The 12,643-nt window shown below is 39.2% G+C and overlaps 1 protein-coding gene across 1 annotated transcript; it reads left to right on the top strand.

Moving 5' to 3' along the window:
- Positions 1-9,303: 9,303 nt before the first annotated feature.
- LOC137740305 (protein C2-DOMAIN ABA-RELATED 4) lies at positions 9,304-10,490 on the top strand. Its single transcript, XM_068480166.2, has 2 exons — positions 9,304-9,575; positions 9,867-10,490. Exons 1-2 carry the CDS (start codon positions 9,465-9,467, stop codon positions 10,251-10,253), a joined length of 498 nt encoding a protein of 165 aa, XP_068336267.2. The 5' UTR covers positions 9,304-9,464; the 3' UTR covers positions 10,254-10,490.
- The last annotated feature ends 2,153 nt before the right edge of the window (positions 10,491-12,643 follow it).

Below are 12,643 nucleotides of genomic sequence, written 5' to 3' on the forward strand. Positions count from 1 at the left end.
TAGAAATTAGAAAGAAAATGGGAGTGGTATTCCTTTCCTACTCTATTTTGGTATGGAACGATTTTAGAATTCCTATCTTACTTTTTGGAACAATTTTGGTATCCACACACCACACAAAGGAGTTTGCTTTCCTATGTTGTCAGCTACCCATTTTTAAATAAAATTGAAAAAGGAGATAAATTAAAGGGAAATATCCAAAATGAGACAATTCTTAATATTGGGACAAGAATAGGACAAACCGGTCATGCACACCATGCACAAAATTAAAATTATTCAAAATACCCACATATAAATAGGTTATGTCCTCCCATTTTCTGATTTCTCTCTCTCCACTCTCTCTCTCCCTCCCTCACACACTCTCTCTCCCTTTCTCACTGTGTACACATGGTGCACTATCATTTCGACTAACACCGTCCAAATCGAAGCCACCACCAATTTCATCTCGTCCTCACCAAAATACGTAGCCTTGCCACGAATCTCATCTTGGTTGTTAGCATCGAAACTCAGGCAACCGCAAGTTTTCCCTCTATTTTCTAGCAACACGGCAAACAATGGAGGCTTGAGACCACTACCATTGGACTCGCATTGATAGTGGGAACAAAGCCAAATCATTAAATGCTAATGTTTTGTTGGATGAATTTTTCGGGATTTGCTCACTGTATGTACACGACATGCACATGATATGCTCACAAATCTGAGCCAACCCAAAAACTTAAAAGTTAAATTAGAGTTTGTGTTTCATGTTGGGGCCTATAGGTTGTGGAATAAATTTTAAGTTTTGACATGCTCCAAAATTGGGATGGAACATTTTTTGGTTCAAGCGTCCAATCGTAGAAATTGGAGAAATTTGTGAAATTTTTTCCGTAATGTGCATGTGGTATGCATATAAGGTGCATGGCTACATCCTAATATGAGAAGCAGGAACGTTCACTAGTTATGATGCACGTATGTTGTGCTCGGAATTTAGCGAGTATGAGCCTCGACGAAAAAAAAAAACCAACTTCTCCGACTACTTCATTAATAGAAGCCTCAAAAGTAAAGGCAAACAAGTTTTCTGGAGAAATAGAGAAGGTCTCAAAGCTTTCCCAGCAAACTCAAAGTCAAATGGCCTACCAAAGAGATGATCTACATAACCCAGCTTGTAAAAATCAGCCTGATTCTAAACAAACGAAGCCCCAAGCCTAGCCTTCTCACTTTTTAGCTACTCATTCTCCTCGACCAGACCAACACAGACATGCTACAGCTCATCCATTTCTTTCTTCAGACTTTCATTGATCTTTAATGCACCTTGGAGTTCCAACACTTTGGGTTCAAGCCTATTGACGATCTTCTTGAAGTGGATCACTTGATTATAAGCAATAATCAGCTCTTCAGGCTTTGCGTAAGCAGTGAAACGAAGCTCAGAAACAGCATGCTCAAGATCTTAAATCTGAGGTATATAACATCCAACCTTATTTTCTGTACTTTCATACTTAATTTGGATCGCGTCAAGCCTAGTCTTCAAGTTAACGATCGCTTGGCGAGCGGCAGAGGAATAAGCTCTTGATCTTCTCGGCAGAGGAATAAGCTGCAACTACCATAGTCTTCGCCACCTCCTTGGTAGCTTTGGTATCCTTTTGATCAATAAGCATATACTAAGCTACCAGAATCGTCGTTTTCTGCATCATAACAAGCAGAGCAGTCATTCTATATTTGGTCGTATGTTTCTCAAAGGAACTTGGGCAAACAATCCTTTTAACGCCATCAACAAGCTTAGCATAAGCATCCATGTCTTCAAGCAGATCTAGTTTCAAGAGCGCACAAATCTCAACAGCTTCCCCAGAAACAAGCTTGGTGGATTTCTCACAACTGCCCACACGAGTAATCTCATTTTTCTCAGCAGGCATATCAATCTCAACAGTAAGGGAAGTAGGCTTTGGTGCCACCCTGGCAGCAGAGCCCACCTTATTACTTTTTTATAGTAGGAAGCCTCTCCAAAGGTGAACCAAACTTAGCTCCCGATGAATGTCATGGCACAAATTTCAACATTAGGGGCATGACGGAACCATTACGCTAAGCAATCCTATCAGCAATCGTACTAGCCACCTTTGGCATGGCATGTGTCACTAGCTCAAATTTAACAGCCCCATCTTTCTTCTCCTTGGACGAAGTCAAATCAATCATATCGGCAGCAGGCGGACCCTCACTAGTAACAAAGGAAGTCTTTGGCTTTTTCTCAGCTGGTTCTCTTAAGCAGGTGGGGAAGATCTCTTCTTTCCACCTTCATTCACAGTAGGTTCCATGACAACAATCAGATGAGCCAATGTCTTCGCCTTGATCCATTTTATCTCTTTTTTTCAGAAACAACCTACATTTCTCCCTGCGAAGAGGACTAAGCAGCCAACACCATTCATGGTACTCAGAAGGGATGCCTAGAGCAACATGCACCTTCTTCATATATAAAGAAGTCTTAGGAGTTGAGCCGAATTTTGAATCTACATAAGCAGAGGAGGGCAATCAATAAATCAAATAGCAGCTCAGCGAAAATACATAAGACTAAATAGTCTACTTACCGGTGATGAAAATACTCAAGGGAAGAATCAGACTCCCATTCTCCACTTATCTCCAAAGTCTCATTAGCTTAGATTGAGGAACTCCACCATCACACGAATCGTATTTGGAGAACATTGAGCAGGGGCACACTTCATGGAGTAAAGCACTTTTTGGAAGAAACGCGGCATAGGAAAAGTAAATCCCAACACGAAGTAGTAAGGGTAAAACTTGATGGCTCTCCGAGTCCCACTACATGGCTCACGACTGCTACCTTCCTTGACATACTTCACACGTATTCCCGACGGAATGTCGTGCCTATATGCCTCAAGAAAGTCTCTAAATGAGTCATCAGAGCTAATTTTGAAGTGAGCAACCTTGAAGTGGCCTACCTTACTCAAAGACATTCTTTGACTATACAACGGTGGCACACCATCGTCACTCTTGTGGCTTAAAGAAGACATACTCGAGGAAATTCTACAAAGATGCGAGGAAAATTAGTTAGACGGCTGAAAAAAAAAAAAAAATCTGCGCATCAGGCCCTATAGCTTATAATCCAAGTCACGACCCAAGCCTTAGGAGCCCAGCAACCGGCGCGCCCTCACGACCTGGTATAACTCCCTTTCCGCCCGCAAACCTCACGGCCCAAATCAATTAGAGGGGGCTAGTGACACACCCTGACCTAAATCAAGGCATGCTGGCCGTCACGTGATGGTGACGTAGCCATATGCACAATGCGGAAATGACAGTGATATGAAAATGTAAGAAATCAAAAACCAATTAACTAATGCACACAAGGTAAGTAAATAAGTGTGGGAAGAAGTATTAAAGTGTAGATACACATAATCAGAGCGTAGGTACCAAGGTGCAGTCCAGCAGGCTAAATACTAATTGTATAGGGTATAAAAGAAAACCTACATTGATGGATGTCTGTCAGAACCGTCGTAGAGTCCTCGTGAGCCACCAACACGCACTTTTATCTAGAACCTGGAGGGGCGCAAAACAGAAAACGTGAGTGGGCAAAAAAAAAAAAGCTTTTCAAAACCATTTCTTTTTCCAAAAGTAATAACCCCTCACCGTAAAACCCGTATAGTTTCCCAGAAAATAAAAATACATACGTATATAAAAATCTCGCTCGAGAGTAGTGAAAATCAAATATATATATATATATGCCATGTCAAGTGTCCAAGTATAGAAATAAATAAGCCAGGTGAAATAAATCAATGTAAATGATATGCCAACCGGAGTCACCTAACGTGACCTGTACGGCTGAACCTATAGCTCATCAGATATGCCTACACATGAGTAGGAACCACCTATTGTGGTCTGTACGACAGGGCTAGGTGCAAATAAGTACGCTCAAGTGCTACAATCACATGAAGGCTGTGTGAATAATCGTGGGTCACCTATGAGTCGGAACCACCTAATGTGGTCTGTACGACAGGGCTGTGCACCAAACTTGGATCCAAGGTGAGTGTGCGGTGTGGGAAGTGAACATCACGTGAAGGACTGTACCCTGGCCACGGACGGGAGCACTAGCACCGGGGTGCAGGATAATGAACTCTAAATGCATCTACGTATAACCACAAACAATGCATCCATTATCATCAATATACTCACCTGAAGCTTACCTGGGCATCCGCAGCATCATGTAATAATATACATATCTCTACTAATGCATATACTAAAATGTAATGCAATTGACATGGCATTTAAAAACGTAAATCCATTCAAAACAATTTATGGGAAAATGGAAAACATATATATATAGACACACACACATATATATAGAAAACCAAAAGCCCACTCATTGGTATATAGCAGGGTCGTTGGCTGCGCTCCTCCTCTGGAAATGTCTCATCTATATGTGAAACAACTAGTTTAACGTTAATTTTAAGCACATAACCAAAACCGTGTAATAACTTCTCATATGTTGCTCAATTGGGATGTTTGAATATACCATCATGGCCTACTCAACGCGCCCTCACGCGATGGCCAAGGCACGGCCACATGTCCAGGCATGTGACTGGCACACGGACGGAATCCCTAACAACGTTAGGGAATATTCTGTTAAATAATAGAATATTCCATCTAAAACATAACGACTTTACCTAACATCATCAGTATATTCCGTCAAAGTTGACGAAATATTTTCCTCCTTCTCCGGTGGCTCCGTCGAAACCACTGCTGGTCGTTGTCTGTTACGCTGGAAACTGGAAAAACTTTAAACTTCAATATCTTCTTCAAAACTCAACCAAATTCCAAGAATTTTATATGGATTTAAAGCTCTCGAAGAGTAGAATACAACCATACCCGAAAACCGACGAGAAGTTGTCAGAAAATTCCTCAAAATTCTGGCTAAACCTATAAACCCACGATCGAGCTTATTCTGATGTCCACAATACTCCAAAATAATTCCAAAGTGCTAGGGAAGCAAGAAAAGTAACTTCTTAAGTCTCAAAACTAGGTAAATCCTTCGCGATCATGTCAAAGAAAATTAAACCCCTCGCCGAAGCTCGTGTATCTCGAGTTCTACACGCCTTCCCCTCAAACAAATGGTACGGCTAGACTCGTGAAGTCGAGGGGAGTATGATGGTGTCGTCCTTAAGCTCGATCTGTGTGTGTGATAGTGTTTGAAGGTTAGGGGGTTCAATCGTACGGACGAGAAGGAAAGTTCGAGAATGAGGATGAGGATGAGGGAGGTTGGCACGTGTGTGTGTGTGTGTGTGTGTCTGTGTGCGCGCGCGCGCGTGTGTGTGTGTCTAGATTGGGCAAGTTTAAATTGTCTCAAGCCCTAATTGGGCTGCATGTTTAGGGCTAACAATTGACCCCCAAAACAAACCTAAAATTCTAATTGGACCTAAGAAAGTAGAAGGTGTGGTGATTGGTCCATTTCCTTAGCCCAATTACACATTCATTTATTCGTAACATTTTCATTACGAACCCAACTCAGCTTTAACTCGCATCAACGCTCTCGTGACGTCGAGTATAACTTAATCGCATTAGTAGGAAAAATAATTTAGAACTCTATACATACATCCATGTCACTAAGCCTTAAGGGTATAATCGTCATCTTTACTCATTCGAAGATAAAATGTATATTAATTCGGGACGGGTTGTTACAATTAGCACCCCACGCTTCCTTCTCTTATTTTCTCACATGGGCCAAAGCCCAGCCATCCGCAACCAACCTAGGAATAAGGCTCGAGCCTCCCTTCCTCTTTCCAACACGGGCCCATGCACAATGGCATAGACCCAAGTGCCCCAACGCCCTTGCTTAAGCTGGCTAAGCACCGAGCCTAAGGCTAGCACCGCCAACCCTCGACCCAAGCCGAGTTGCCACCACACTAAGCCGATGAAGCAACCCCACGGCAGCAGCCATACTGTGGTTCCCCAATCATTTTTCACACATACTTAACCCCTATCGAGCCAAATTTCAAGCCCTGAGGCTCCAAAAAATTACAAAGACAAGGAAATATTAATTTTTTTCTTACCTTGGTGCAGTGTGAAGACGAAGAAAGCAACAAAAGATGGTCATTTGCATGGGCAAGTGTAGAAGATTGCTAGGGGAGGGGGAACAAATATCCTCTAGCTTTCTCTCTCTTGTAGGGTAGAATAAATTGCACTCTGAAGTAGACTTAAATAGATTTTAGAAGTGATTTATTTCCCTTTCCTAGAAGGTGATTTATTTCCCCTTCCTAGAAAGATATAATTTCCAATTAATGAGGGAATCTACATCAAAATAGGAAACAATCTTATGTTTCCTAAAGTAAGAGAAGATTTCTACACCTGTTGCCTTTTCCTGCGAACAAGCCAACAGGTGTGGGGGCATTTGTGGAGCAAAAAATAATCAAGAAAATTATAGAGGTAACATATGACTATTGGGTTAAAAGGACAAAATTACCCTCGAGGCACACCGGGATTCCTACGTGCATGCAACAGGCAATAACGGCTTAATCACGGAAGAGTTAAAGGTGATCAAAATGGTATTTATTCAAAACCCTCTCATCACTCATCAAATCCTCACTCAAAAGTAACTCCCAATTATCCTATTTAAATTAGGATTGATTACCAAGTTAATTGCAAGATATTATTTTACATAATATCTTGCAATTAAACTCATAATACCGCCCTAAGTGGCCGGTCCCTATTCTCCTAATAGGGCTGGCCACTTCCATATAAATAGCCTCATTTTCTCCAATAAAAAGCTAATTCAGTCTCTCCCTAAAAATTCCCTAAACACATTCTCTCTCAAATTCTAACTTTGACATCAAAGATTCTTTGACCAAAGCGCCCCCACCCCCACCCCATTCATCGTGGGCTCGTGAGGCTCTTGACCTTGATCTTAGGTGTTATTATTTTACAGGTGCATTTTCGTCAAATGAGAAGACGGCGGAAATTTGCATCCACACATATAGTTAACATATCTTGAAAAATTCATCCAACAAAACACAAATTCTTGCCAATTTTTAGTAAACACCATCACAACATTCAAACAAGGTAAGGAATCCCATCACAACTTTATAGAACTTCTGGGTTTATTCTCCCCTTCCCCAAATATGAAACAAATCACTTCTTTAATCCTACTAATCTGCAAATATTGGAAGGAAGTGAGCAAAAAAACAAATGGGTTTTGTGCACAGTAGTTTACGATTAGGCTTTGTTCCCACTGTCATGCGAGTCCATTGGTGGTGGTCTCGAGTCTCGATTGTTTTCCGTGTTGCCGGAAAATGGCCGGAAAAGTCGCGGTTGCTTGAGTTTTGATCCCAACGATCAGGGATGAGGCTCGTGACAAGGCTAGGTGTTTTGGAGTCGTGATGACAAGATGAAATTGGTGGTGACTTCAATTTGGACAGTGTTAGTCGGGAGGATTGAGCACCGTCTGTGCACAGTGAAAAGGGGAGAGAGAGTGCGTGAGGGAGAAAGTGAGACAAGAGAGAGAGGGAGGGAGAGAGAGTAGAGAGAGGGAAATCAGAAAATGGGAGAAAATAATCCATTTATATACGAGGGCAATTAAGTCATTTTAAGGTGGAAGAAAATCATATTTCTGTCCAATTGTTGTGCATGGCGTGTGTATATTTTAAATGACATATTTTTGTTCCAAGTTTAAGAAATTATCTTATTTCTGAGTATTTCCCTAAAAGGAAAGAAAAAGCAGCCCTTCCCACTGCGCTGACCAGCCACCATAGGCATGATTGACTGAATCTTAAAAATCTTGTATTCTTCGTATGACGTGATTTGCGTGTGTTGTTCAAGCATTCTTTGTGATCGTTGATTGTATGAGTTACGAATTAGCAAAGTCTATTTATAACAAGATCCTGATAATGCGTTTGGAATAGATAAGTTTTGTTAATGCTTAATTAATATTCTACATTCAATTTGAACAATATTTTCATTTCTTCTTATACAACATACTGTTGTAAATTTGGCGAGTTATCTATTTTAATCCAATTCGAGAGACTACTTAGGCCTGGAGTCGAGTGTGTCTGATCCATTTCAATATTCTACCTTAATGCTTGCAGCTAAAGCAACGGGCGGTTTCAAGTTTCAACGTTGGTTTTAAATTGTGCTTTCCAAACTATAAGCTTATTCAATAAGCGTACATAAATTTCTTCCAGATGCAGTGTCGCTGATCTACATGTCGTTATCGTTATGATAATCCCAAATTTTACTAAAATCACCAGCTGTAATACCGTGTAATTAGAATTAATTATTTAATTATACGATTATTAGGATTAGGAAACGCCGAATTAATCACATACTTACATTTCCTGGGTAATTCGTAGAGCTAGTCTTACTGGAGCTGAGTCAAACTAGCACGGCTGTAACCTGTAATCGAGCACTACGACTCTCTGGTCAATTATAAACAAACAAAACCCCGCCCACTTGATCAAAACTTGACCCGTATCTCAGCGGAATATTCAACGACATGTCAAACTTGGATCTGTGTACACAACAAATAAGAAATTAAAAACACAAACTAAAGGCAAGCAAGTGAGAAATGTTCTATGCCTTGTAAAAAAAATGTAATGAGTAATTTGGTGATATGGTTCCTGAATTGTTAGTTAAGTAAAAATTAGGTCTTTCGATTTTTTCTTTTCAAAAGAATTTTGAAATTCATTAAATGTTGTCAATTTTCCTCATGCTCATAAATTCGAAACTATTATATCCAATTATCTGTCAATTTAAGCAGCATAATTTTCATGTGACACATTTTTAAGGATAGATTGAAAGCTTATAATAAGTTTAAGAACTTATTCAACCAAAGAAAAAAAAATTGGTACAGGGTTTAACTTTGGAGAGAAACTTGGCAATTATATTTAAAACTTATATGCAATGTGAAGAGTTTAGGATTGAGAAATGACGTTGTTACGATCTCTTAAGTGTGTCACGTGATAAAAATTTATAAAGGATTAGATGAAAAATCTTTAGACCTATCATTTAGAAGAAAATTGATAATTTTAGCGAATTTCAAAAAATGAAATTCCCAAAAAAACATTAGTCTAAAACTTAATTGTAACTACAGTAATAATCCAAGACGAAGTCCACACTTTACACTTTGTTTTATGTTTTGTTCAATTAGAATTTGTTTTTTCATTATTCTTAGCTGGGTTGATTTTGATGGGTCACGTAAGGCACGTGTTGAAAATTAAAAGCACAGGGATTTGCGTTAGAGGGTGGCATCTACCCTTTTCTTTTCGGTCAAGTGGGTGGCTTCTAGTAAAAGCATAAACAATACTGTCCAGACAATTTTGTGTATAAAAGGCAGGAAAGGCAGTGATTTGGCATCAAAACTCCTTCATACACAGATTCACTTGAATACAAAGAAACCAAATTTCTCACCCTCCTCTCCTGCATATTCCTTCGCACTCCTGCCATTTTTGGTACTAGTTGAATTTGTGGAAATAAATTACACAAAATCTGGTGTTGATCTAATGGAGACCATGATGGGTCTGCTGAGGATTCATGTCCAAAGAGGAGTGAACCTTGCTGTTCGAGACCTGATAAGCAGTGATCCTTATGTTGTTGTTAAAATGGGCAAGCAGGTAATATATTCATTTTGCTAGCTTCCTTCAATTTACTAGCTTTTTTGTGCGTTTCTTTTCTTGTTTTGATGCATATCTTGATCCATTTGGGTTTCTAGGGTTTGTGGCTTTTGGTTGTATGTGTCTGAAAATTTAGGTTTTAGATGACAAGTTAGAACTACGCGGGGTGGGGGGAACCGAAGTTTGGTGCGGAGGGTGGATCACGCTATTGTAGTCAACTTAATTTGCTAAACTTATATATGCATATAGTCCTTGATAGCTTATTAATTAAACCTATTTTTGATGATGCAGAAACTGAAAACTGGTGTGGTGAAGAGGAATGTGAATCCAGAATGGGATGAAAGATTGACACTTTCAGTTACCGAACCAAATCTTCCGATCACGCTTTCTGTGTACGATAAAGACACATTTAGTTTTGATGACAAAATGGGGGACGCAGAGTTTGATATTGCACTATTTATCAAAGTCTTGAGGATGCAATTGGAAGGTCTCCCAGATGGAACAGTACTTACAAAAGTACAACCAAGCAGGGAAAACTGCCTTGCTGAAGAGAGCTGCATTATCTGGTCCAACGGCAAACTCGTTCAAAACATGATCCTCCGACTCAGAAATGTGGAGTGCGGGGAGGTTGAACTCCAGTTGCAGTGGATTGATGTTCCTAGTTCTAGGGGTCTGTAGATTGTAGATTGCAATTGCTCTCTCTCTCTCTCTCTCTCCCTCCCCCCATGTATACAGTTGGATTTGGTGTGGCTTATTCAATTATTTTGTTCATAAAGATGTGAAATAGAGTGATCGGTTTTTATGAGTTTTATCCTCCCAGGTATTGGTATCAATCATTTGGGATGCGAGAGTTGTTTGAACACCTTCATTTTTTTTACAATTTTAATCGATAAATTCATTTCTCATTTGTACTAATCATACAACATTTTCTTATGTAAACAAATTATTGTGTGAAGTTGTTGATTCAAAAAATTGGATTCTACCATTCTTAATAAAAGAAAATTTGTTATTATATATGTGAGGGTTGTGGTGGCCAAGTCTGTGGGATATAGATATGCAAGCACGAGGTCGAACTCACAAAGTTGGAAAAAATACCATAATTTATATCATTTCTCTCAAATAGATGAGTCTAACGTAACATCTACTAAAAAGATGGTACAAATAGGTGGTAAGTGTATCATTACTAAAAAAAAATAAAAAAAAATAAAAAAATAACCTCACTCAAACTAATTCAACACCAACCTAGTTGAGAAAAGTGAATTTGATTTAAGAATACTAGATTGAGCATGCAACTGATTAAGCAAGAGAATAAATTTAGAGTTAACCAATGTAAGAAATATTGGGGTTTCAAATTCAAAAGTGTTATTCATCATCTATTTGTACCATCATTTGTACATATCACTCTAATAGATAGTACCCACATGTGTTGGTGGACTTTATCTTTATTAGAGGAAGAGTACAAATGATGATACAAATAAATGATAAGTGTAACACTCATCTTTCGAATTCCATAACCATTAATCAATAGAACCCTAATTATTCACCTACCAATTCTTATGTCAATCTTCTGCGCCTAACAAGTACAACACCAAAGCAACCTATGTATCCAATTCTTTATACCAGATTTTACATTATCAACCATATCTTTGGAGCTGTTAGATTAAAAAAAGATCTAGATGACTTCCGGCATGCGTTCCTGATTTCAGTTGAGTTGTTAGGAGGCAGCCTAGAAAAGAGACTGAATTTCGGCCCAGTAGTGTATTGCTGGTGGCGTGATTGAGTTCTAGACAGTAGAATTGCTTGAGGATCAGAATTAGTTTCTGGATGAATGACCATGATTGGCGTCTGGATGAAATTTGAACTAATCGCATAGCTAGTTTCGGTTAAGAATCATAGTTCGAGTTGAAGAAGGTGAAACTCGGCAGTGATAGAGTTTTGGTGGAAGAATTTGTGAGGAAATTGAGGATAATTCTAAGTATATCAAGATAATATTCCAAAGATTTGCAATACTATCAGACTCTACAACTTGAACATTAAGTAATTTATTCCTACAAATGCAAGAGTGTTGGCAACATAGAGAGGACCTTCAACTCGACACACAAATCAAGGCTTTACGTGAAATCCTTTTACACCTTTTGTGAAAACTAACTGATTCATGAACCATCAACACAAATTTCAATTGGATAGATGAGTATGGGTTTGCTGTCAACGGACGACAACCACCTGGGTGAATGAGTTTTTAAGAAGCAACAAGTGAAGCCAACCAACTAGATAGATGGGGCTGGAGATGTAGAATTAGTTTGCCTTAGAAGTCTCAACTGACTAGATAGACAGAGATTCTCCTTGAGTCTGTTGTTGGCTATTTATCCTATGTCTCAGTTGGTGAAGATTCTTTGATAGTTTCTCCAAAAGAGGTCACTTCATCAGCCTTCCCAGAGTGTTTTATGAAACTTAATGGAGCCAATATCATTGGAAGAGTCATGGAGTCTTCAGTTAATGACATCGGGTTTCCTGTCATTGAAATGGTGTCCTCCATGTATAAACAGATGTCATAACAAAACCAAGAAACTAGCTGCCACCAAAGTCCGGCCACCATTCCCAACAGTTATTGGTGGCAACCCCTGATTCTACTTGCTGTCGCCAAATCCTCCCAACTCTCTCTCTCTCTCTCTCTGAATAATCTCATCCATGGGGACTATTCAATTAGCTTTCCTAAATTTTCAAATCAATCTCGAACTCATGGAAATAACCCCATCCTTCACTGCTCCTAAATCAATCAAATTGAAAATAATACATTCATCCTTGTCAATTAGAGTACAATTAACGTAAAGCAATGATTTTTATCACTGAACTAGTAGATTGAGGCCACTGAGCCAATTTGATTAAAAAAACAATGATCTTTGATGGATCTTTTTTTTTTTTTTTTTAATAATCGATATTATCCACACTAAATGGGAGGGGATGGGTTTAGCCACACATTAGGCTAACAATAATATGATTCAAATTCTCCTTTGGCGAGAATGAACTTAAGACCATATCACTAGACCATATACTAAGGGGTTGAATCT

Source organism: Pyrus communis, chromosome 9, assembly GCF_041283825.1.
Source record: "Pyrus communis isolate YQ-2024b chromosome 9, ASM4128382v1, whole genome shotgun sequence".
In the NCBI taxonomy this organism is placed as follows: domain Eukaryota; kingdom Viridiplantae; phylum Streptophyta; class Magnoliopsida; order Rosales; family Rosaceae; genus Pyrus; species Pyrus communis.

Coding starts and splice junctions, on each gene's coding strand:
- LOC137740305 (XM_068480166.2), top strand. CDS start 9,465: ATGGAGACCATGATGGGTCTGCTGAGGATTCATGTCCAAAGAGGAGTG. Junction 9,576..9,866: donor TTGTTAAAATGGGCAAGCAG/GTAATATATTCA, acceptor TTGATGATGCAG/AAACTGAAAACTGGTGTGGT.